Raw genomic sequence first — 26,877 nt, 5'->3', positions numbered from 1 at the left:
AGTAAATAAATTGAACTCAGGGTACAGTGTCAGTGAAAACAATGATGGCTGCTCTAAGTTCACTTACAGAACTTTTCAAAATAAACTGGTGTAGTGATTCACATGTATTTCAGTAAAAAAAAATACATTCTATAGCAGTCATTTTCAAGTATTTATTGTGGAATCCTGTACAGAAAATGTTTATAAACAGACTTAAAACTTCTGATGAGCTGAGGTTTACTTCATGAAGCTGAAGAAGTAGCCATTGCTTCTTCATAAGCCTGCAGGGCCAGCTGGATATAGCCTTCTCTCTGGGACTCAGTTTTCACAAATACCTACAGCCGTGGCAGGAGAGAGGTTAATGTAACAGCAGAGTCACCATGCCAGTGGCAAATCAGCCACCCACAACTGCAGCTCTGGTGCAGCTGTACATATATACAGTTTAACAAAAACCCCATCGTGGCATGCACAGCAGTTCTGGTTAAGTATCTGCTTCCTAAGGTAAGGAGAAATTTAACTACTAGATGGGGTTCTGCTGCTTAGCTTTCTTCTGCAGGTTAAGTAGTTTAAGGCAGAAAAGCTTACCTTGATCAGATCAACTCCTTGAAGTTTCCCTTCTTTAGCTTCCTTTGCTGACTGACATTCAGGGTGAAGCATATGATACAATGTAATTAAACTTGTAGCATCCTCCAGCCTAAGCAAATAAAGGCTCATTTTAGCAATTCCTTTCTCTTCAGAGTATTTACAGAGAGTGTATTTTGTGATGTACTTTGCACACCATAGGCTGTCAAACTGCTGGTTCCACTGAGTATCCAGTCCCTGGAATACACAGGCAAGTACCTGCATCTGTCCCTCCTGCAGCTGAAGCCTGCTAGCCTGCTCAGCAGTAATACAGCTGACATCCCTCTGAAAATACAATTAATTACATATAAGAGTGTTTAGGGGAACTTTCTAACACAGACTGTAATGACCAGTATTTTTTACAGAAGTAGCATTAGAAATCCTGTGACACAGAGCTCTCAGCTGAACTTAGAACTACTGAAGTGTGTGGCAGGGACATTCCAAACTGCTCATTTAAATTGGTCAGATACATGAATTTTTCTTTTACCAATCTGAATCTAAACCAGAAACCTTCCTGCTTTCTCTGTATGCTCAGATTTCAAAGCAAGATCTGACCACCTGTTCCAAGTTTCTAACTGAAACAGTAGGAAATAAATGCCACCATCACTGCAACTTTGAGTTCTGATTGTACAAATTTCTCCCAGCTCTAGTGACATTTTCAGCTATTGAATATTGTTCACTTAGGGAACTTTGAGTAAATTTAGCATCATGTTTTATAGAAATCCACCCATTTAAAATGAAACCTTATCTACATGTTCCTAAGCTACTTAGGAATTGCTCTAAAACCCAGAGTCTATCAACCTTATAAGCCAGCTTGGAAACGTCAGGCTTTAAGATCAGCAGTGCTCAGAGCTGGAAGTGTTCTGACAATTATATGGGAAACAAAAATAAAAACCCCAAAACTAATTCTGCAGAAACCTATATATACCCTACAACTTCATGGACTGTTACTGGTGCTGCTGTACAGCTAACAGTACCTATACAACTAACGGTTAAAGCTGGCCTAAAATATCATGGAAATGAAGCCTTTATCTGACAAAAAGACTGCTTTTATTGTCGAACAGCAGTAGTTGTGCTAAGGCTCAGCAGGATTACCAAGTGACAGACTTACAGGTCTCTGTTGATCATATCAATGAGTAAGCCGTCTGTCTTCTTCCTGCTGACCAGATACCACACCATGCCCCCAAAGTGCCGAGTGGAGCGCAGCAGGTCATACTTGGCGCGTTTCTCAATGTCCTCGTAGGTGCGGTGGTGAACCTGCACACACAAGGGTTTGTTTCACTGCACAGCTGGAGCCTGGTGACAGCTTTCCCCCTGTGCCTCTCTGAGTTTTTAATCCTTTTCATTTCCATAATGTGCAGGAGTAAGCCACATACTAAACCATGTGCCTGTTACAATTCAGAGTAATTACAATTGGGCTAGCCCAGTCCTTGGTATTTGGGGATACACATCCTTATGGTAAAAGGAAGCTAAATCCTGTCTCTGTCCTGAACTTTTGGGGAGGGAGGGACATAAGCTCTAACCTTCACTGCATTGCTGTCAAGCTGCATCTATTCTTTCAGGACAAAAATGCTAGAGCAAAGAGGTGAAAATTTACATAGAAAAAAAAGTTGCTTGAAAAATCTCCTAATACAAGTTACAATTTCTCAAATCACTGAGAATATTACAGTTTGAAGAAAAATAAGCATTTTAAAAGCACGTGTAGACTAACATTTACCAGCCATAGCTACTAATTTTATTCTGCTAGAACTACACTTTTGTAGCTGGTCTTTGTCAAAAATAACACTTTGTGCACAGTGCTGTTTCTCAAAATGCACTCTGTCAGTTCCCTGGCTGGTCCTGCCAGCTCCTAGGCCAGCAGTCAGTGTGACTTCAGCAGCACAACTCTGCTCAGAGCCCCTGACAAGTGTTACCATCAATTCTGCTTTCATACCAAAAGTACCTGAATAAAGACTATTTTTGTAATTTGTGTAGTACCTGTATTTTGTGCGGCACCTTTCTAGGCTAGTGAAAATTACTTGTGCAAAATCCTGTTTTACTGTTCTGCATAAAAATAAACCCCAAAACTCATCACAAGGATACAGGAAAATTAGAGCACATATGACCAACACCTCTGTTCCCCAGATAAATATATATGTGTAAAAAAACCCCTACAATTCTCCACTAGGATTTTTTTTTTTTTTGCTAGAAAATGGAAAGTGAACTCACTCTGATATAGTCAGGTGAATCTGGCTCAAACTGAGCAATGCACATGTTCAGGACATCCTCATGACGATCTTGCTGAAATACAGTCTGAAACAACAGTTCAGATTCAGGGGTAGATTATCCCAACTCTCCAAAATCAAAACAGCAGCCACAACATTCTGTTCTAGGCAACACTCACAATGGCTAACACCTTCATCAAAAGACAAAATGGACAGAAGTACAATAACTGCCTTGATGACATTAATATAATGTTTCTTGATTTTTGATTCTGAAACACCAGTTCACATTTCCAGATTAAATGTACAATTGTTTCTAGTATGACAATATTTATACCTACCCAGGATTTACCTGGCCCTAACCTGGAACTTTGTTTCAAGCATTTTAACCAAGTTACAATGAAAGGCAATTTTTCAAAACAGAATTCAAGCAGCTAAACACACCCATAAGCAGAATGGCTTATTCCGAGTTACTGTGCCCAAAGAGCAGAGTTTCATTATCAGACTGCAATGAAGTGCTCAGTTTCAAAGGCAGGAAGAGCTTACCCCAAGGTTCTCATCCCTGAATAACGTGGGGGGAATCACCCTGCGCCCTTCCTTTGGGAAGAATATCTGGATCATCCTGTCTCGTTCCTCCCAGGTGGCTTTGCGTAACACCCCGTTTGGTTCTCTGACTACAATGAAACGTTCCTGGAAACAAGGTAAAAAAACCCAAACATTGTCTAAAGCCTTCTCTCTTCATAGCCAGAACCATCCTGAAACAGCCCTCCTTTGTCAAAGTCCTTCTACTCCTAAAGTTACCCTAATAACACCAGTTTCTAACTGACTGTTGCCATGTGCCAGATTCATCATTTCTGCCTTGCTACCTGCTGAGTAAGTGCTGCTTTTGCACCTCAGTTTTACTGTCTGACAACAGTGCACATGCCTACATTGAAAACTACAGCTCTGGGAAGTTTAGAGATAACACAACTCACACTCAAACAGGCAGTTAGCCTGATTTTATTGTTTGATAACCCATACAAAATTAGGAATGCAAGTGTCATGCACCTTACTACCTTTTCTCCAGAGGTAGGTGCTAGAATTGAGTAAGGGCTAGTGCAAGGCAAAAAAGTACAACAAATTAAACAGTATACTCAGATGTGTTCTCAAGCATAATTGCTTTAGAGTGGCAAATGGGAAAGTTTGTTTAACAGGGAAGTTTTCAATATGGTGCAGCAGGAGAATAAACAGCAGGTTCCTAAAGAAAACTCTCAGATAGAGTAATAGATGGAAGACTGGGCAGTTATGTCACAGGATCATTACTATATGCACATTTGAACCATGAAGGCTTCTTGGTATCATAACTTTGTTAAGAATTTTTCTCACCTCTTATTACTGGTACTTAAAGACAATCGAGATGTTTCATTACAGAAAGGAAACTCTATCCCTGTACTCCCCAATTCCACAGCACAACTAATTCTTTACAGCTTTCCTGGGAATTTGTTCATCATTTCCACAGCTTTCCTCCAGATCTTTGCAAGTGTGGAGTAGTTCCTTCCATCTTTCAAAGGAATCCAATCCTACAGAAAGCTTCTGGAAGAACTGGGCACTCCTAGCATATCAAAAACACCTGCTTATAAAATAATTCATTACCTACACACAGCTTTCCCCATGCCTGCTTTTGATAGCAGAATGTAATTTATGATTATCAGTTAGAAGCAAGTATTTAGAAATACATTTTTCTCTACTGCCTTGTACCAGACTGAATTTTCAACTCCTCAGCCCTTTTGCAAACTGATCCATCTACATTTTCATTAAAGCTTATTTTGAGAACAAATTAATACTGTTGATCATGTTACTTACACGATGTGGAATGGAGTAACTTAAATCTGTAAACACATATTTTGCAGTTTCAGTTCCTTCAAGGACTTTGTCTTCTGCTAAGACATCATCAATTGGCTCTCGTTCATTCAAAACAGGGGGCATGATTAGTTTTGTTTTAGCTTCCTCAACAGCTTTTCTTGTGGCCTTGTAGGGAAAAAAAAGCAGTTTAACTTTACAATTAAAAATATCATCCTATTGGAAAGATAACATACAATCTGGCGACAACTATTTTCATTTAGAGAAGCATGGTTTTTTTCTTCTGCAGTTGAGAAAAAACGAGACACCTCTAGGTAGGTGAATTGCACCTAAACAATTGACCACTACTAAAACCTGGACAGAATGCTGGAGGAAGTTACAAAACTACGGCAGGCAAACTATTGCAAACACCAAGTTAATTTCAAACACCAAGTTTATTTCAGGTGTTTTTCCATGGTAAATTTTCGCCAAAGCATACACCACAACCAGCAGTTTGTATATAACTTTAACTGTGGCTACAGCAGAACTGGCTTAAGTCAGGTCCCTTTGTCATCCTGAACGAAGTCAGACCAGAGAGGAGAGGAAAAAAAAATAGTCAAAGGGCTATAACTTAAGTATCAGATGAAGGTATTTGACAGAGTTAGAAAACATAACAAGTTAATAGAAACTGTCACTTAAGAAAAAAAAAAAAGATCAGATTTCCTTCCATATTCTATCAAAATCGCACAAAACTGGCCAACCAAGCTATTTCAAGTGAAGAAACACTGATTTACACTGATCTAGGGAATAGTCGAAACCAAGAAACCAGAACGTTTTCAAACGCAGCAGTAAGGAAGGCAAAAATACGGGCTATTACAGGCATTTTGCTAAATCCAACACTTACTTCCGAAGGAAGCAGAGCAGCCTACCTCTTCCAGCTGAGCTTCGGTCATCAGCTTGTAGTGGGGCGGCTTGAGGCCCTTTTTCACAGGCCGGAACACCTTGTGCAGGTCGAGTCCCGTCATTTTGTAAAGCAGTGTCTGAACTGCTTCGTCCGTGAAGGCGGGCTTGGGCTGGGCGGCCTTTCCCTCTGCGGGAGGGGGCACACGATGTTACCGTGGGGCTGAGGGGACGGCCACGGTCACCCCCGCCCTCACAGCTCCTCCTGCCCCGCCAGGCCCTCCGCTGCCCCACACCCGCCCCGAGACGCATCCCTCCCCACGGGGATCGCATCCGCCTACCACCACCGCCGCTCGGGGCGGCTGAACCCCGAGGCTGGGGCAGCCGGGAGCGCTCTGGGGGTGGCCCCGGGTCCCCTCGCGTACCGCGCGCATCCGCCGCCAGCGCCCGCCGCGCGGGGAGCGCCCACAGCGCCCGCAGCCGCGCGGGCAGCGCCGCCGAGCCCCGTGCCCCCAGCGCCGCCATCTTCCCGCCCGCCCCTTCCCGCCCCGCGGCGCGCCGGGAAATAGAGTCACGGAGCCGCGGGATGGCCCGAGCGGGCGAGGAGCCACCGGGACCAGCGAGTGCTGCTCCTCCCGGCCCTGCACAGCAGTCATACCGTGGGCCAAGAGTCGCACCCTGTGCCTGAAAGCGTTGTCCGAATGCTTCTTGAACTCAGACAGCCTTGGTGCTGTGACCACTGCCCTGCAGAGCCTGTTCCAGTGCCCAGACACTCTGGGTGAAAAACCTTTTAAACCGTTTCTTGATATCCAACCTAAACCTCCCCTGATTTAGCTCCAGGCCGTTCCCTCGGGTCCTGTCACTGGTCGCCAGAGAGCAGAGATCCGTGCCTGCCCCTCTGCTTCCTCTCACGAAGAAGCCGTGGATTGCTGTGAGGTCTCCCTTGAGCCTCCTCCCAGCGCGGGGGAAGTCGCACGGTCTCCCGGCACTTTCCCCGAGGGAAAGGGTAAGAGCGTTGTTGCTCCAGGCGCTCGGAGCGCGTTCGTGCCATTAAAGCGCTGCTGAAGGCCTGGAGCCCATTCTGCGGTTGTGGCACAACCCCCGGCAGGAGCGCGCGGTGCCCGGCTCCCTCCGCCGCCCGGGGCACGGGGCAGGGCTGCGGGCTCCCTTCCTTAGCGGGAAGTCTCCCCAGTAGGACAAACTGGAATTGAGGCCACCGTGCGGGACTGAAGCGCTGTTGACCGCGGCTGCCGCGGGTCCGGAGAAGTGCGGGCGGCAGTGGGTGCGCTGCAGCGGGGGCTGCCCGCTGTGAGGGTGCCCGCTGTGAGGGGCAGCTCCCGGCCCCACGTCCGGGCAGGCTTCCCCAGAGGGAGGAACACGCTAGGAATTCGCACATTAAAACCCCACCTGACTCTCTCTGTGCTACTCCGGCCCTGCGTGGTGCCCGCAGGCACCTGTTGCTGTGCAGGCTCTGGCCTCGTCAGCCCGGCCACGGCTTCACTTCTGCGGGTGGTGAGGAATTGCTGCCCTCACGTTCAGGGAGCTTTAGCTCTTTTGTAAAGGAAGGAAAATATACAACTGCACTTAACCATAAAACCAAAATTAGCTTTGTACTCAATAATTATGACATCTTAGCTCTAATATATGTGAAGGGGGGCTACTGACTATAACTGGACATGTTTCTGGGGGTTGAAAGTTTATCATGACTTGAAGTTTATTTATTCTAGTTGGTCTGTATATCTTGTATTGTGAGTTTCAGTCATACAGACTGTGTTTAGGGGGGTGTGAAACAGAATTTGATCTTAAAGATCTCTTCCAATCTTGATTATTCTATGATTCTCTTATCAGCAGGCAAGTCTCTGTCCAGAAGCCCAGAATGCCTCAAGTTCCAGAATGTCCAAAGTCACCCATCAGTGCAAGCTGGCTCATGATTTCCCAATGAAACAGGAGAGATTTCATCTCCAGGAGGGGCTACACAAGCAATGTGCTTATGTTCTGTAGATCTCCAATTGTTTTCAACTTTAGAGGGTTGTTCATTGCTTTGCCAGATCGAAGTCTAAGTTATACTACTTTTGAAAATTATGATTGAAGTCTGGGAGAAAATGAAGGCTTTTAAATGTACATTGGTTATTTGTTTCTTAAAATTATATTTGTTTCTTATAACTGATCTTTTTTGTACTGAGGAGTGTTCGTTTTTCTCAGCTTATATCCAAACATGTGCTCTGGGTTGAATTTAATATTCAGGCTTTTCAATATCCTGGCCTTTGTGTGGAGGGTTGCAGGAGGATATGTTCTTTTCATATTTGCCTTGCTACAACTAAGTTGAAATTACTGGGTATTGCAGAGGGCAAATGAAACCCTTAATATTATTTTAATATAATTTTGTGTAGAATTTTTTTAAATAATGCTAAGAAAATGAAAAATTATTTTGATGAAATGGAGAAGGTGTTGTTTTTCAGTTCTTGCATGGAAGATCTCTGGAGTGAGAGCTATACCCTATAAGGGAATTGGGAAGCTATTTGGCGATCTGCCTAAAAGCCACTTCAGACCTGTTCATGAGTTTGGATGGCAAGCCAACATCCATTTTAATTCACAGAAGTGCTTAGAAAAACAACAGAATTTATTGGGCAATATCCAGGAGAGGTTAAATTCACATTCAGTCTGTACTGGAGTAGTAACAGCTGCTGTGAGGATTAACCTTTTTGGCTGGTGGGATGAAAGGAAATATTAACTAACTATACTATAGATGGAAGTAGAGCAGGTTAACATAATTTATAAAGTAGGATCATTTATAATGGATAGGTTGGTTATTTTTATCGTGGTTTAAATTTGTTCTGAAGTAACAGCTTTAAGTAGGGTATTTTATATTGATGTGTTTAAAAACATAACACCAGCTTGATGAATTGGCAGTGTAAAAATCAAAATAAAATAAAGAATCTTTCTGAGCTTTTGTTATTATTTTCAGTGCATCTCAGGACAGTTACTGCTGGAAAATTACAACCATCTGATGATGGGTGGATGTCCTCAGTGAAACACATTGATTGTCCAAGTCTGGATTCTATTGGGAAAGATACAAAATCACCTGCACAGTTGGCATTAATTTCCTTTTCGTTGGCAGTTTCAGGAGAGCAGAAGGATCAGACGGCTGCTGAGAGTGCACCAGTTGGTTGACATCTCAGGGAAAGAAGAGACAAATGAGGAGCTTAGCAGCTTGTGTTGTTGTTTCACCTATTTAATTGATAAAATAAGGGACTGTAGTTTACTAGTCTTCCTGAGCCATAAGTATGTCAAATTAGTAATGGGAAGTTGTTTGGAAGGAAGAATTCTTTCTTGGAAAGAATACAGAGAAGAATACAGAATGTCAGGTTTGGTAACTGTGCATCCAATTTTTATGTGAAGAACACAGAGTAAACAGATAGGTTGTGCACGTGTTCACAGTTGATGATGTGACCTTTTTAAAATTAATGTTTGGTTCCCTTGTTCCTGATAAGAAAAAGTATGGCAATCCTGAGGAAAATTTTTCTGAAGGACACAACGGACCAGAAACTCTCTTTTTACTAAACCTCTATGGATTATTCTGAAGATAAAATATTTTTTTCAGAGAAGGCATAGAGTGCTGACACAAGAGAGATGGCACGAACCTTATTATATAATTAAATTAGCTATTAAATGAATGAAATATTATGCATGGCTGGTTCTGTTTCACCACGTACATTGAAGGAGTGGGTATTTTTTGCTAAAATTGTTGGAGTTGTCATTTTCAATAGGATTGCCTATTTTAGGGTAATTGAGCTCAGCTGCAACATTTTCACCCTATGTGCCAGCTGCCTTTTGCTGCTGCAAACATCCCCAGTGAGACCGACTGAGGAAACATGATGCAAAAGGCTGCCAAAGCTTCTTTTGGTGGTGTCACACTTTTAGCAAGTGCTCACACTCAGCACAGGTTGAAGACCAAATGCCCCTTGAGGTTTTATTTGTGCCATGACTATTTGACATCTGTGTTTCCAATTGGAAGGGGAAATGACGAAGCAGGAAGGATTATCCCTGCTCTTTATTTTCAGTTTCCAGTCTTGTTTCAGCCACGCTTGCCCTGAGCTTGTGTGCTGTGTTCCTGTGGGCCATGGCGGGGTAGGAGCGAGGGCTTAGAGCAAGGAAAATGCCTGAGGAGTTGCAGCAGGTAATGTAAAGAAACTGTTTTCCTTAATGACCCACATTTGCCTGTGTCTAGCATAAAGCTGCCATAATCTCACTTTAATAATGATGAATTAGATACACACAAACACTGTCTCCAGTAGCTGAGATTACATACATTATTTATAGTAGGGATATAAATCCCACTTCAGTTTATATTGTTTTCTTTGCTACACTATAAGGGCTTGAGCCAAAGCCCATTAAAGTCCTTTCCTAACTTCAGCAGGCTCTGAATGAGGATTCCCTATTTTTCAAATTAATTTTATTATTCCTTTCTCCTCCTGTAATACTAATCTTTTAAAAATAGTTATCAAGAGAAGAAATAACAGTACATGTGATAAATGTGGCATTGGGTAAAAATTCGTGATAAAAGAATATAGAAATATATGTTAGATTGGTGTTAATATAAAATGTGAAAAGGTACAGTCTGTAGAAACTTTCCTCCAAGCCAGGCTTCTGCCATCCCCCAGTCCTGGGACAAAGAACAGGACAGGAGCCATCAGGATGAACAAAGACACTAGCCAACCAAGATAAGAATCGGCATCATACCCAGACAGAGAAATTCCTCCCCGAATGAAAAGAGAATTCTCCACTGAGGAATACACATTGAAATAACCATGGACCGGTGGGCCCCATCCACATGTGAAAGGAACTTTCCCGGAATACTATTTGCAAAGTTCGACAAATCCCGAGAAGCTCATCCGAAAATTATTTGGACTATTTGCTGGACTATTCCAGGCACCTGTTTTGCCTTGGGACACGAAAACCCCTATAAAACGCCGAGCTGCGATCCGCTCCGTGTGGATTTGGGAAAACTGTACCTTAGAGTACGGACCCCTCATCCACCCAGTGCTGCGCTGCACGTCCTATTTGTGGTTTTCTCTCTTTGTCGGTGATTGGGATTGTTTTATTAATAAATTGTTTCTTTGTTAATCCGGTATTTGCCATTGCATTTATAACAGTACATAATCAGTAATATTCAAAGTAAGGTATGGTTTCAGTAATTGTTTTTCACATTCTTAACAGTTTTTAACCTCCCTTACGTTCTGTCACTATTTCAAGTCCTGTCTTTCTGAATCCAAGCGCTTGGCAGGACATGAACTAAATCTGGTGTGCAGCACAAACTGTTACATGTGAGCAGGTGGGATGTGTCTGATCCCTTTGTTTCCACAGGAAAAGGACAGAGCAATGGTTCTGGCAGATTTGTTGGTTTGTTTTGTTCTTCAGGCACAGGAAAATTGGGAGAAGATGGCACCCTCCAAGTCAAAGGTTAATTATAGTATTTTATAATTATATAAATATTTTATTATATTTTCCTTCTCTCCTGTTGCTAGCACAAGTAGTAAATACCTTGTTCTCATAATTGTGCTTTTATCTGTTTGTCACTGAAACCTGACACCTGAGAGAATCTTCTGAAACCAGCACTGTCCAACTTAAACCTAGATGTGTGCTGTGTGTATTGCCTGGCCTGTTGTCAAAGGTTTCATAAAAATCCAAATCCCATCTGTCTACTAGTTCCACTTTGTCATGTTTTGTCATCCTCACAAAGAAGTCTGGAGGTGTGGTTTTCCTGCTTTTTTAAATCCAAGTTTCATCCAGGCTATTGTCTCATTTTCTGGTTTATAATATAATTATTTTATCCATAAATTTACCTGGCAAAGAAGCACATCCTCCTATTTATAATCTGTTTTAATAACACTCAATGGTAACTGCCAAGTTTTGTTTCTTCCAGCCTGTTCTTATAAGAGCCTGTTCTTATATGATTTTATTAACCACTCTTCAATTGCCTCAGAAAAGTGAATATATTTGTCTTCTTGTGACTTGTAAGAGTTAAATACATTAAATTTTCCCCAAAACTGGTTCCATTTCCATAATTTTGTTTATTTTTTTCCATTTTAAAGAGCAGTTACTTCACAGCAACCATCTTGTTGTTTAGTGATGCCAAGAAATCACTCTTATCTGCATGCCATTCCCTTCTCGAGTTCTTTTTCCCTCTGAGACTCATGTGTTTGGGATTCTTTTACAATTCCACTTCTCTTTTCATACAATTATCTTTCTTTAAGTCTCCTGATTGTTCTTCATAGTATCTCTAAGCCTTCCTCTCTTCATGTTACTTTGAATTCATCTGAATTTATTGGGATTTGTTTTGTCACCTTGACTCTTCTTTTATCTTTCCTCAAATTAATTTTTTGTGGAAATAGCTCCTGTAGTTTGCTATTTAACAGTCTGCACTTTTTAATATACTTTGTTGTTGTTGATAAGGACAATGTGTACCTTTGGCTTCCTATCATATATATAAATAGCCTGCATGATAGGGCCAACTTTTTTAACTATTTCATACCAATATCACACTATTTAAAAACAGAATCCTCTCTCTTTTAAAGGTGGAACTGGAGATGTGTTTCTGTATTTGGCTTTTTCCTTCTGTGGTTTTTTTTTTTTTTTCTTTCCTTTGGATCCAGCCTGTAATACAAATTAAATTTGCTTAGGCAAACCCACTGTGCATTTAAAGTCATTTTAAAGACAGGATCCTGGGGGTCTGGCAGAAAAGCTAAACCAGCTGTTTAGGACAAACAGGACAAACAACATGTAAATCTACAGTATCTTTTCTTCAGGATCAAATAAGTGAAAGAAAGGCCTCAGAAAGTAAAAGATATTTTTATCTCACAGAGGCAGAGCCAAAAGAATTTCATGTCCCTTAAAATCTTAGCCATTCCTGTTAGACTTGTAAAATCCAACATTTTTTCATTTTCATTTTAAGCAGAAGCATTTTCATTTGCTAACTGTTATATATATTTTATATAAAGTTGGCTTTTCACAAGATGTGTGCTATATGGTTAATAATGTTGTGGTAAGGATATAGAATATAGGTTTTTATTTCTGCTATTAGAAAATTAGATATAGCGGTAATAACTGATGTAATATGCTTAAACTGTCTATTTGGTCGTGATAACATCCAGTGAACATGTAAAGAGGACCCTGCTATTGATATACCAAGTATCAGCATCTACCACCTGACGAAAGCATGGACCAAGGCCCAAGCTGGAAGTGATAAAAAAGATGCAGCCACGAAACACACATGCTCTTAAAAGGCGGACCCAAGGAGGAGCCATGCAAAACAGTTCCTGGAATATGGAAACTAGTTTATGGAATTTTATGAATATTCATATATTGATATAATGGGAAGGGTATTTAAAGAGTGTCTCTGAGAAAGCAAAGTGTGAACTTGGCTAAATGCCAAGTCATTCAGCCAGCCATACTTGGCTTTTTTTTATCTCCTGATAAAAATGAAAATTAGAAATGTTAAAGATTTGAAGAGTTAAACCCCTTGATTGTCATAGAATAAGTGTATTGATATTTTAAATGTAGCAAACTTAAATTGCAATGTAGCAGTAAAGAGCCACCCCCGTGGTCCCCCCGGGGGGGGGCAGTGAAGGGGGGGCTGCCTGGTCGCTGGAAGCTGCCCGCAGGCTCCCCCCCTTCAGACGCCAGAGTGGACTGCTCGCTGTCTTGAAAGAGCCTGCACCCCCCAGACCCCAGACCACCTTAAGAAAAACTTGCACAGACCCCAGAGCAGGCTCGCCCATCGCTTCAGAGAGGCCCGGCCGCACGACCCCATGCCTCCTCCGCGCCCGGCCGCTGCGCTCCGTCCCCACCTCACAGCCTTGTCCCGCAGCCGCGCCGATGGGACAGTGTCCTCGGGCTCCCGTGAGGAAAGCTGCGTCCCCGGCAGCCCCGGGCTGCAGCGTTCCCGCCGTGGGGCCAGGCGCTCCCGCTGCCGCAGACCGACGGGGCAGCCCAGCCCCAACCCAACCTGCTCCACTCCTCGGGCCACCGCGGGCTGCCGAGCCGCCCCACCCCGGCGCAACTCCTGGCCCGGGCGGCCGCCGCTGCTGCAGCTCTGCCAACGGGACAGCCCAGCCCGCCCCGGCCCGGCCGCGCTCCAAAAACCCGCTCCCAGGTGGCCGCCGGACCGCGGCCACCGGTGGCATGGCTCTACCGACAGGGCGGCCTCTACCCCGCCCCACTCCAAAAAGAACTCGCTTCCCCCAAACCGCGGCAGATAGCTGCTGAGGTGCCGCCACAGGCACCTCTTCTTCACCACCACCATCGAGCCCGCGGGACCTCCGAGACGCCTGCTCCCCAAGCGCGGCCATCTCGCTGAGACCTGTTGCGAAATTGCCATGAGGCTGCTGGAGCCCCTGCAGTCCCTGCGCCCCCGGGGCGACCCCGTACATGTAGATTAAAAGTCCCAAATGCATTCTGGGACCCTTTTTAACACCAAAATCCCCCTATAAAGATAAACCTAAGTAAAATTTAAACCCACAAAAACCAATACTAAGCTGTATATACCCTAGAGCATCAATAGAGCCAATTAATCCACTTTTTGTAACTCGCTGTAACCTAAAAATACCGAACAAAAGGTGAGACCCCGAGGCAAACAAACGAAAATCAGAACTCCGGGGCGACTCCTGACGAGGGAAGAGTTCTCCAGCCCTGCCGAACTTCCTGCTGCAGAGCTGACCAGGACCCTCCTCCTCAAGAGCGAACCGGGCTGCCAAAACCCCTCGAGCCACCATTGTAAGAGCTGATTAATAAAGGCATTTTAAGGAGAAAAATATTATCTCCGCCCATTTTTAACATCTCCTAATTGTCTTAATTATTTTATTAAACATATTTCTTAAAATTTACCAAAAAGTGAACCTCGTTTTTCACACTAACCAAACAGCTCCATTTACCTGTTTGATATGAAGGTTGTCTTTAAGTCCAAAGAAAAAATGGTTATTGAGCTCTTTAGTGGAGGGCCAATCTCACAAGAACACTTTCCAGTTGTGTTTGTTCCAGCTGATTTGCTGTTGCAGTGTGCATTTTGGGTTTTCTAAAATGTTTGTAATTTTTGTTAATAAGTTTCTGTAAGTGTTCATCCACCCCCACCCCGTTTCCCTTAATGTCTGTCATCAAGTCACATAATAGGCCCTAGCCATCCCCATTGTATCTCTTAACAGCCTTGGCCTAGGCCATTGTAGACCTATTGTATGTTATCTGTGAACACTCCCAGGTACTTAATGGCTCTTGCAAGCCTGGTGGCTCTGCCAGGCCTTGGGTATCATGCACACCCCTTTTTCCTCCTACATGTCAAAGTCCAGCCCCCTCCCCCCACCTATACCCCTCCCTTCATTTCCATCTGTAACACCCATGTTGATAAGGGCAAGTCAGAACTTTCACAACCACTCACGCGTTGACCACCTGGGCCTTTGCCCTGAATAAACGCCCTTCCTAAGTAACACCAAGTGTGAGTCCACTTCATTTTTCCAAGCAAGGTCACGTGTCTGTCTGAAATCTGGACCCAAAGGATTAACTCGTTTGTATGGTATCTGAAGAGCAGAGCTAGTCGGACAGCCAAGCTCGGAAGGACCATAATTTGCTTAAGTAGAAAGGAAGCAAGAAAATTCTAGAAACGAAAACAGAAATATAATTAATTTGGTCAAACAGTTACCAGATTATTTTCCCCATTTATTTCCAAATAAACCTCTTGACATTTATTAGGTTGCTCACTGGAGCTAATAAGAAGGCTCCCATCCATTTTTTTGGACAAACTGATTGGAGAACAAGATGTCACCAGATGATTTCCAAAAGAGCCAGGATAAAAAAATGATTCAGCTAGTGCTATCCTTGCTGTATTTGGGGCAAAATATATATGTATGTTCTTCATAAATTGTTTTAAACCTTTGTATTGAGCAAGCAATTGCATTTATGCATCTGCGGGTTTTCAGAGAGTGTTTATGGATAGAATCCTGCATTTCCACAGGGCTTTCTCCTGCATGCCCTGCATGCTGCCTGTGGCGTTCCACAGAAATGGAATGGACACCAACAGATGTCAGAGTTTGTACATTGGGATAGAACAAGTGCTGGCATTTTGTGAAGGCACATATTTCATATCCTAATAAATAATGTAGCTGGGCAGCTGGAGGGATCTAGTAGTGGTCTTATTAAATGCTTTAAAGGAAAAAAAGCCAGCAGACAGCCCAGCATGGCAGGGGAAATATTAGTGACAGAAATATAAAACACAGCCTTGACTCTGCCCTGTACACAGTGCAAGGTGTCCCCATTGTCAGAGGGATGAGTGTGGGACACAGAACAAGGAATTCTTTCATTCTTGGGGAAGGGAATAAGAAACAGCCCTACAGCAAGCAAGTAGACTGAAAATCAAAGTAAGAAGTGAAAATTACTAGAAGTCTAAGTGTTTTTTGTCTGCTTAGATCTTCTTTTTTTATTTAAATTTTTTTATAACTGTACAGGAAGAGGGAATGTCTTGGTCTTCTCTTGTATATACCCTTTTCTGGGCAGACTATCTCTGATTCATCCCCTTTTTTCCACTCTAAATACACAGATATAAATCTTTTCATAAGCAAATTCAGTATATTATCTAAGTGGAGACAGTGAATCAATTTTCTTTTTTTTTATTGAGCTGAGTCAAGTCACAGAGGGACCCACTGAGTTCCAGAAGCTCTGAAGGAAAAAATGAAAGCAGAATCTTCCCACTTTGTTAGCAACAAACCTCCGGATTGTCACTTTTCAGGTAATTGCAGCCTCGAGGTGCAGCTTTATATCTGCCCAAAACTGATCTAAGACTTTCCTGTTCCCTCTGTTCCAGCTGTCCCTAAAAAAATTTTGTTCTTAATGGTCACTAAACAGAATTGATAATTTTCTTGTGAATTTTGATTAAAAGCATGGTAGTTTGTGGCACAGAAATTCAGGATCCGACTCTGAAAGGCACCTTAAATGCTGAATGGAAAAGCAAACTGGATTCAGTCCCTTTTGAGTCTCTTCAGCAGCACGGACCTCTCCTAAACCTTACAAGGTATTGCTGAGATGCAGCCAGTCCAAGGGTATTTTACAGCAGAGTTTGGCAGCACTGAGATAATTTCACTTTTCCTGGGTGCTTCACTGCAGCAGAATTGCTTCCAACCAAGTACCATTCATTTTGTAAGGGGACAGGGGAGGTTTTGATTGATACATACAAATTTAGCAGAGTATTGCTTGGAGGGGTTAGCATAACAGCGTCCAAAATTAACTGTGCAATTTTTATGCATATTTCTGCCTGAAGGACTGAATATTTGCCCTTAAAGCAGAGCATAATTTGAATTAGTTGTTCACTCTTTTCCCTGCTCCTTTCTTCTCTCTTTTTTTCGTTGCAGACCCAAAAAAAAACTTCTTCTAAATGCTGATACAATACGTGAAATTTACTATATTCTCTAAATAGGATTATATTTCCTACTAATGATAGTTCAACATTGCTTATAGTCAGACATTCTTTTGCTTTCTCCTCATAATTTCCTCAGTCCTACTAAAAAAAAAATAAGATAAACCCAGAAAAATCTTCCTTTTCATCTGTTAGATGTGATTGTTTTATCAAATAGTACTGCACTTGTGAAAAACAAAACTGATCCGTGTTTGTTATTGTGAACTAATTTGGAATATCCTTTCCAAGTTCCCGTTGTCGGTGCGGGTGTGGCCTCGGGCACTAGATGGCAATGTGGCTGTGCAACATCCAGGGAACGGCAGTAGCAAAAGTCCCAACACGTGAGAGAATCCTCATGTTTCAAAAATATTTGTAATATTGCCTTTTTATTATGAAAACAATTATAATGTGTAAATGCTCCATTTTTTCAGTCTAAAAGCTTTACCAACTTTCTTTTTCCTGCATTATGACTACATGGGGAACATTTCTTAGTGAGTTAGACTGGTGGGTACAAAATTTACCCATTGTTTGGTGTACCATAAAGCTTTCCAATCGATTAATCTATCAAAAGGCAGAATTTTCAGTTCCTGGTATCATCAGCGTGTTCCTTACCATGAAAGAGGAAGGAGGAATGACAGGATCTTGCCCTCCTCTCTCTCTCTTCAGATAATGTTTTACTTGGTGTCATGGCAATGATGAGAATGGACATTTTAAAACTCAGGTAAAGCAAAAGTTGTTCAGTGGCAATAGCACCCTTATACCCCTATTTCAAGCTACAGAGCCATTGTCAAGACAACCAGTGCAACAGCTGTGATTCTGTCAGTGTTTCAATGCTTTTGGATGACTTTGAAAGAAGTGGCCTCAAAACCACTGACCTTACACAACTGACAATTGTTGAAGTACCTAATCCTGCACAGGCTCTCTGGAAGATTGTGTGTGTTTTGGGAATGAGGCTGAACCCCTTGTGGTGTGTTTCCACTTTTCCATGTCATATCCTACCTCTGTCCCACTGCTTTAGATCTACTTCTTGACTAGCCTGCATGGGTCACTTTTTATCAAGACAAACTGGTGCCCTCTCTTGTCAGGCTTCATGATCTCACTTTGCAGACAGGCAGGCAGAAATAATTTCTCGAGGAATTTTGCATGGAGTGTATTATTGCTAGTCAGACAAGAGGGATATATGGAATGGTGAGAGCCCACCAAGGCTGTTAGGGGTGGGCATTCTGCCTAAGGCACCCCAGAATGTTCTATTGCTCCTGCCACTGGAGTGCTCTCCGTAGGGCAGGAAGGGTTTGTGTCTGCAGGTGTGTCTGCTTCTGGGACAGGAGGGTGGAAAGGCTGTTTCAGCTGTGCTCTGATGGAATTGAAGGGCCATCCATGGCCTGTGGCTCCTGTTGGATTGTAGGATGAAGGGAAGCACTGTCTCATTCTTTCTTTTTTCAGAGGCAATTCTGCTTTCGATGCCCAAAAGAGGAGGCAGAGGCCAGAGCAGACACTTGATTTTCAGTTTCTCCCGGTTGCCTTCTCCATCCTAGTGCAGCATCCAGTGCTGTCTTATGATAGACACCAGTAGTCATTCCATTGGGAAAGGAAGCTTGGATGGGAAAAGTAAGGTATTTATGGCCTTTATTAATGAACCTTCTCTGCCTCCAGTCTCTTTTTTGCTGTTGATATCTATCTCCATGTTCCCCACTGGTGCTTTTTTTTGACATTTCTGACCCCTCATGCACTTCCTTTTTTTTTTCCACCCATTGTCTCTTTCTGTCCTCCTCTTCTTTTCCCAGTAATAGGGTGTATTCCTGTGGCATTTGGTTTTGGTTGGTTGGGACTGACACAAGTCACCACCAAAAACATTTTGGTTTGGGTACTCATAAGTACTGTGTATAAGTGTAAACCTCTTATGGCTACAATCTTTTATTTCTCAATGAGGAACACAAACAAGGAAAGCTCTTGTTTAGTGGAAATGACATTTGGGACTTCCTGCAGACTGATCAACTGTAATATTAAAGCTAAACATTTTGGAGAGCAGTGCTAAAGTAAAACAAAATACACCCAATGAATCATGAAAGAATTTTCCTGGGGTTTGAACTTTTGGGGTTTTCTTTCAATGATGCAGAATAAAATCGGCATCCAAACTGACCACAGAGCTGACACCATCCTCCTGCAAAGCAATCAGTCTCAGAGCAAGCAGATATATAACCATGACCACATACTAACTCCAAACGGTGTCCCCAGTGCTTTAAAAGACAAGAGTCTCTGTGCCTTCCCTCTGCCAGGGAGGCCACCTGAGGTGCTGAGGTAGGGCAGGACCTGCAGCCCACCCCCTTGCCAGGAGCCCCCAGAGCCTGGCTGGCCCTTGCTACGGTTTGCCTTGAAAGACAAGCAGGGCACAGATATTGCTTGGGAACAAAGCTGAACTTTGAGGTTATCTCCATGACCCTATTATATCCCCTCCTAACAGAAGGAATTTTTCCTCCCACCCTTCCCACTGATGACACCAGTGAGAGGACATGAATCTGAGTGTGCTGTGTCAGGGGAGGTGTCCCATGCCTCAGGGTTCTTGGCTGCTGGGGGAAAATTCTTCAAAGTATCCTTTCCAAATCAGTTTGTTTTAATAGCAGATTGAATGCCCTTAAGTCTCCTACTTATGTTTTCAGTGAGAAAATGGCCAAGCAATAGCTGAAGCCCCTCAGAGAAACAGGACATCCTGAGCTGTGGCAGAGGGACTTCCTTTGCACAGTTTTAATGAAAATTTTCAACAATAGCCCTGTGCATGTTCTTAGGGGTGTTAGCAAGTGCACATGTTTATGTACACACACATACTGTGCAATGCTACACAAGCTTTTTTAAATAACATACAAAATACTCAGTATATTTTGCTGGAAGAAATTAGTTTTGTGTGTATATATATATTTTTTTTATTAACTGTATTATGACATAAGGCAGGATTAGGTAGAGAGAAAATTTCAGGATGTGAGTTGCCACAATTGAAGGTCTTACAGGGAGTGTTCAGTGAAATATCCTTGGAACATCAAATTAAAATAAATTAAGAATAAACTTAACCAAAGTATCAGTGACCATAAACAAATCTTCCTGCTAAACAAATAATCCAAGGAAGCCAAAGTGCAATAATTAGAAATGGATAATTATGTTTCCTCTGCTTCCTATGTAAGATTTTCAGTAATTTTCTAAATGCATAGCGTAAGATGCTGGCAAAAAATTTACAAACCCATGTTAGAGTTTATTGTATCCAAGAATTTACTCTGACTGATGGCCTGTTTCCTGGCAATAAAGACATAGTGAATGAAAAAAATCCAAAAAGTATTTTAAAGGTGCTGTCTGCTATGACCTAAAAATATCAGGAAATGTAGCATATAAGAGAACAAAACAGTTACAATGTAATTTAAACAAGACTGTGGTAACATATTATCCAGTCACTGACTGTGTTGTCATTAGCTCGCACGTTTTTCTCTTTTGAAGGAGATTTTTTATTTTTTATATTTGTGATTGTTAATTTCAGTTCATTTCTTAGGTACCAGTTTTCTAGGAAGACCAACAGATGGGCACTGTTCTGATATCAATTATCTGGAACTATTCTGTGGAACTCAGTTTAGATTTTGAAGGAATGCTCTGAGGTAATAAACTATTCTTATGATATTTTAACAAAATTACATTGTTGTCAAAATACAGTAACAGCATGAAAGATATTTATTAAAAACTCTCTGCATTTTCTCTTATATGGTAAACAATCTGGTCTGCTAATCCCTTCTGGATGAGCTAAACCTCATACCCATGCTTAGAATCACCCAATCATAATTGCAGCATCACCTTCAGCTTCTCCTTCGTGTTTTTGTTGTCCTGTATTCTGAGAAATGTGTCAGCATTAGAGCCCACAAACACAGAGAAAAAGACATGCCCCAAATTTGATGCAGTCATAACTGGGAGGCTTTTTCTGCTGTTCCTGTTAGCACAGTGTGGAGGAGCCTTCCCAAGATGCTTTAGACAGACCAAGGCTATCAAAGAACAGCACTCAGTGTTTTGTTTCAAAAGCTTGAGTCATTCTTAGAACTACCATAATGTAAAGACTTTTTGTTTTTCTAATCTCAAAAGAATATATGAAAAGTCTCTCTCATTTTGTATTTCCAAATTGGAACCTGGTTTTGGTGTTCCTGGGGAATAATGGAATGTGGGCAGGGAGTGTTTGCTCTGAGGGAGGAGCACTGTGGGGTCCCCATCAGCTGCAATAGCTGAGTCCTGGAGGTGTATGACTGTGGGAACTCCACTTGTAGGCCAATAAAAGCAACTCCAGGTGATTTAGAACTGCATTTAATACACACTCAAGAATGGGGACAAGTAGCAAAACTCATTCTGGAAAATGTGGATATAAGTGAGCAGGGCTTGTGTAGATAGATGGATGTGAATTCTGGAGAAGAAAATATAAAGATTTACACAAAATGCATCTCATACAGAAGAAATACTTCATAATCTTTAGTTTTTCTACAGATTTGACTGTCTTGCATCTTAAACTTCACTGTGGAAGAGATTTTTACCATAAACCTAAATTTTCAACTTTCTGGGAAGATTTTTAAGATTCTGAATACAGCATCAGAAAAAAAAATAATTGGAACAGTAAGTGACAATCAAATACATTTTACTAGGACAGGTATTTGCATGGCCTGTGCTATGTCCTAGAGTCAAGGAACTTAAACCTGTAGACTTTAGGAAGATGTTGGTTTTACACCTCAGGACAGAAATCTTTTTACTGTCAACCTCTTTAGAGTCACTTTGGATTTAAACGGAAAAATCATGTCCAGAATATTTTTGCTCTAGAGTCCTTAGAGCCCTTAGGAAGGGGAAAGCCAGTGTCAGTTATTTTGGTATGGTCTAACACTGTACCTCTTTAGGATCTGTGGAATGCTTAGTGTCTTGTGATGGATACATAATTAGATCTGTTACTGGGAATATCCCTGTAGGTCTCTGTAGGAGCTAGTGAAGAGGAAGAGGGATGATAAGTGGCCCTAAGTGAGGAGAAGATTTGTTTATTTGGTATGATTTGGAATCTGCTCAGTGACTCTGCTTCCTGCACGCTGCTTAGAAGGTGAAGTTGCACATGGGGCTGAGGAGGAAGAGGATGAGTGTGAGCAGATAGACACAATCATTTCAATGCAGGGCAAGAGTTTGAAGGGATGGAATTTGCCTCCTCACCAGGAGAAGACTTACAGTGGACAAAAGCAACCTGTGGCCCTGTATCCTGAACTTTTTGTTCTCTTATAAAGCTTTGATTTTAAGGTTTGCATTTCCATCTCTAATCAAATGTGAATTCAAAGCTGAGCCTGAAGCTCAGGACACAAGCCATTATCCTGATTCCTGTTTTATTTCTAGAGTTGTGCTGCTTGTGGGACTGAATAGGATCACTAGTCACTTGTTTCCAGTTAGGATTTCAGTGATTGGTTTCTCACAATTGCCCAGCAGATTCAGTTGAGTTGGATATCTTTGAGAAACCAGGTGCCTCATTTTTAGTGGTTAAATGTGGTTTCAGATCTCCTAGAGATTTAATCCCACAACTATCTATAAAGACAATTTGTACCAAAAGATGTGTTTTAGGGTTATGTGGGTGCAGCTCTATGTTGCTACACCTTTCTTCTTGAGGATGATTTAAGATATTGGGATACAGTATTATTTTATGATCCAAGTGTCCAATTCCAGTCTTATCTTTTTCTGAAGATGAAAGTTCAGACAAGTCATTCTTCAGTTGAGGATTTGGTGCACATAATAAAATAAATCACTACAGATGTTCGATAAATTACTCGCACAGATCAAATTCAAAATAAGGCTTTTCTAGACTGCATTTTCCATAAATAACCAAAAGTTGCAAATGCATTACAATCTCGGTTAAAATACAAGCATCTATTAACATCATGAAACAAGTAGAAACACCTGCTGTTATTTAATAATCCTATTGGCTACAGAGTAGGAAATTCAGTTGAGTAGTGCCTGGTTCCAGATCCTTGTTATCTGAACTCAAGAGCATCGAGCTGCCTTCTAGAGGTTTTATTTCCCTTGCAGGTAGCAACACTGAGTAGAAACAAAATAGCTCAGAACAGAGGGGATAAAAATGGATCATCTGGGAGCACCGGGCAAGTGACCTAAAACCTAAAGTGGTCTATTGTGGATTAATTATCTTAATTTTGAGGCAGTCCTCAGAGAATGAGTGGAACCATCTCTACAGCCAGAAGAACTCAAAAGGATATGCGCTCCCAACAGGAACATGTGGGATTTATTTTGTTTTGCTCAAATCTGAGACATTAAGCCATGCAGGCCTGAGAAATAAAAGTGACCCATTGAAATTATCATACTGCTTTCTGAAAACTCTGGGCTACCTTAGCTGAAGGTCTCTTTTAGAGGAATGAGTGCCTTGGTTTCCCACAGCTGGATTGCATGAGGAGAATGTAATCTGTGTGAAAACTGAAAAGGAGGTGTCATTCAAGAAATTATAAGCCCTGCATGTCCCCCTTTAGTTTTTAGGCTTAGAAGAAAGTAGGGAAATGAAGTCTTGGCTTCCAGTGGAGATAAATTTCTGTTTCCTGGTTCCAGCAGTGTCACAACTGTGCTCTCAATGGCTGGAGTATATGTCTGTATTACTCCCTTCCTGTGAGCTCCTGGTGAGGTGGTGTTGCCTGCCTTGGTGTTTGGACTATTATTGCCCAGGCTGTTTGTGATCATACAGTTTCACCTGCATTAGATCTGACTCTGCTGTTTCTTCTGTAAAAAAGTTGCACCAGTGACGCCTAACTTAGTGTTAATTAGCTCACACTGTAAAGGTGGGTTGAGATATGAGTAAGAACTACTCTCAAAGGAACAAGACCCCATGGCTGAAGTTAACCCCACAGGACTTTCTTAAAGCCATGCAGGAAATCGGTGACAGATCCCAGAATAAATCCCAGATTTCCTGTCTCCTCCACTTGTGCTATAACTACAAGGTCCAGAATTTCTTAGCTGGGGAAAGTGCTGTCCAATATTATCTTTCTTTTTCTGGTTTACTGTTGCTCCAGTTCACTGCACAAGTTGCTGCCATATGTTAGGCTGTGACTGTTCACTCCATGACTCTTTTTTTTTTTGTATTTTATGGAACATGCATGAATGTTGTACAGTGAACAGTGGTAATGCCGAGTACCACCACTCCAGCATTTAAGCAAGCACAACACAACTAAAGAGAGTATTTGCAGGTGAAGGTAATTTATTTTCTGAGACCCGCTTCAAACTAAACTGCTCATACTTCTAATCTAAACAGCATTCATAGAAGCAGGTTTGGTATGTATCAAATAATAACTATTTGTGCTAATACAAACTGATAGAGTTAAATTATTTGAATAAGTAGTTTTCTTTGGTGTGTATGACACTTTGTACTTTAGAAAATTGGCACATTCTGTTGTTCTCAAGCATCAGTCCTCTTAATGAATTGAAAATTAACAGATGCAGCATTATGAAGGGAAATCAACTCAGTGTAGATCTATAATTGAATGAGATGCTCTGAAGATACTATGACTTTTACTAAGTCTTGATAAAGAGAAGCTGGAGAAATTTGGTTTGCTCTTTGGGTATCTTAGATGTTCACATGGATTGCTGAATGTGTCTTTTTTTCTTTAGATACTTTGCTGCTAGGTTAAACTTTAATAGTTTTCATTCTGTGCTTCTCAATTTGCCGTCATATGGTTCTTCTTTAGATAACATTACTTGTACAAATTCCAACCAAAGCAGAATCAGTAATCTTCAGCCAGTCTTGACAGCATTTCTAATGCAGTGCAGTTATTTAATTCCATTCTATCTTCGTGTTGCTAAATAACTGAACAGAAACATGGGAATAAATGAGCTTTGCTGAACATCATCTTCTTAATTTATAGGATGACATTTAGATCACTTATTAAAGGTGTAATTGTTTTGAATGCAAAACCTTGGTAGACTTCAGTGGGCAATTTCATAAGCAGGATGCTGGAGGTTTGTGCTCTACAGATGTTTAAAAACAAACTTTAGAAACTAACTTCCAGCCCAACACAGAAACTGATTTGTGAGTCTGCAGGGAGCTGCTCTGAGTGGGACCCAACCAGTGCTGACCTGAGGGACACCCAAGGAGAGCTGCCTGGTACACTCCCCCCAACATTCCGGGGCCCAAGAAGCTTTTTCCATGGGGCAGATGTGGGTCCACCAAGAGGGCTGGTGCTTTGCCATAGCCCCTGGTTCCTTCTACAGCCAAGAGCAGTGTGCACCAATGTGCAGAAATCCTTTCCTCTGCAGGAATGAGTTCCCTCCCACTCACCATTATCCTGGTGGGCCTTGCCTGGCCCCATGCAGCTCTGTGTGCACCATGCAGGCTTGTAAATATTTCAGCCATGGCTTTCCCTTCACTGTCCTCATTCCCATTTCAGTGGATAATGGACAGCCAGCTGGATTAAAATTGTTTTCATGTATGATTAGTTACTTTTTGTTACTCTTTGGGGTGGGTGCTATCACTGTAACATCTGTACTGATTCTGAATATACTTCCCTGCAAAATAAAGCAGAAAGCATTGAATTAAGGAATGGCACCACTCACTTGAGCCCATTGCAAGGCAGAAGGATAATGAAGATGAAGATTTGGGGGAGGATGGTGAGGGGGATGATGTCCCCCTCACAGAGTTTTAATGAACATGACAGTGACCTGGCACAGATCCAGAGACTGAACTCCAGCTAAAATCACTGTAAAGGGGAAGGGTCTTAACCCAGGTGGTTATCAAATTCTAAGACTGTAAAAAAGGATTAAGAGAGTTATCACTCAAAAGGTAAAACTTCAGTCTGAATACGCTTTTGAGAAAGAGTATATTGTGGTTCCTAATTAATTTTTCATTTCAGAAAAGAGAGATCTGTAGATATCCTATCTGTCATCTCCTAAATAGAGCTTTAGACTGATCTCAGTATTTCATACTCACATTGTATAAAGGAGGCTGGTAGCTCACAGTGGACTTAAAATAATGTTTGTGTGAGCTGGCACTCAGTCTCCTAAACACTTTTCCACATTTTCTGAGCTGGGGATGCCAGTCTACATGAGCTACCAGTCTAAATCCTCATGGGCATGGAAGTAACCACCTTAGCTTTTCAGTTCCCCTTAGCAGGGTATCTAGGAAGTCAGGCCTGAAAGGAGGCAGAGTTTACAACTCTGTGTGTGTGGTTCTGGTGAGGAGCCTCCAGCCTCAGTCCTGGCTGTAGCTGGGTGAGGGATATGATAATATGATATCTGCTAACTGACTAAGAAACTGTATACTGAGAGGGAAAGATGCTTCCCTTGCCACTTCAAATTACTTCCCTTCATCTCTCACCCTTGATTCATAACCATTTTTACTATACTATGTATAAAATAGAAAAGTATATAATAGTCTCCCAAACAAGCTCTGTGTACATGGGAGTGTGTTGATCTGGTTCAGACACTGAAGGATGCCTTCTGTATGTGGCACAAACCAGTCCTTGGACTGCAAGGACTGCAAGGCCAGTCTTGCCAGGAACAGCTCCTGGAATGACAGCAGATGTTTGTCCCCAGCTGCTGATGCCCAGAGCCCCAGAGAGCTTGGGCAGCCTAGCCAGCAGAGCTCTGGGCTTGCACTGAGCTCCTGAGCTTTACCCACACTCAAAGTTTCATTCACTTTTCTGAACCGGTAATTGTATTCAAGGAATGGAACAGTTGCTAAATTAGTGTATTCAAAGGACATCACCATGAATTAACAAGCTAGATTAACAGGAGCAAAACAGTAATTAATTATACATTAATGTACATGGCAAGCACTTTTGGTCTCATAGCCAATTGTATTTAATTTAATTGTGTTTAGCTTAGACTTTGAATACGGAAATGTATTTACAAGCTGACTCTATATATGACTGAGGAGCTTTTTTCAAGGCT

The 26,877-nt window shown here is 41.9% G+C and overlaps 1 protein-coding gene and 1 long non-coding RNA gene across 3 annotated transcripts; one reads left to right on the top strand and one right to left on the bottom strand.

The window, feature by feature from the left end:
* Positions 1-138: 138 nt before the first annotated feature.
* Positions 139-6,044, bottom strand: MRPS22 (mitochondrial ribosomal protein S22; the record flags this gene model as incomplete). Of its 2 annotated transcripts, XM_083868786.1 has the most annotated exons (8): positions 139-314; positions 565-673; positions 1,712-1,857; positions 2,809-2,892; positions 3,348-3,491; positions 4,644-4,808; positions 5,549-5,709; positions 5,945-6,044. In XM_083868786.1, 8 exons carry the CDS (start codon positions 6,042-6,044, stop codon positions 222-224), a joined length of 1,002 nt encoding a protein of 333 aa, XP_083724912.1. In that variant the 3' UTR covers positions 139-221. The 2 variants fall into 2 exon arrangements, with proteins under 2 accessions (XP_083724912.1, XP_083724913.1); XM_083868787.1 differs by lacking the exons at positions 139-314; positions 565-673; positions 5,945-6,044 and adding an exon at positions 680-885 and having other exon boundaries at positions 5,549-5,756.
* Positions 6,045-6,085: 41 nt separating this feature from the next.
* On the top strand, positions 6,086-8,464 carry LOC310913392. The gene is made up of 2 exons (XR_014590809.1): positions 6,086-6,525; positions 7,368-8,464. It is a non-coding gene; the product is annotated as an uncharacterized lncRNA (long non-coding RNA).
* The last annotated feature ends 18,413 nt before the right edge of the window (positions 8,465-26,877 follow it).

Source organism: Zosterops lateralis (genome assembly GCF_965231275.1).
Source record: "Zosterops lateralis genome assembly, chromosome: 10".
In the NCBI taxonomy this organism is placed as follows: Eukaryota; Metazoa; Chordata; class Aves; order Passeriformes; family Zosteropidae; genus Zosterops; species Zosterops lateralis.
Note: the sequence above shows the minus strand (reverse complement) of the source record. Positions and strands in the feature narration are given on the sequence as shown.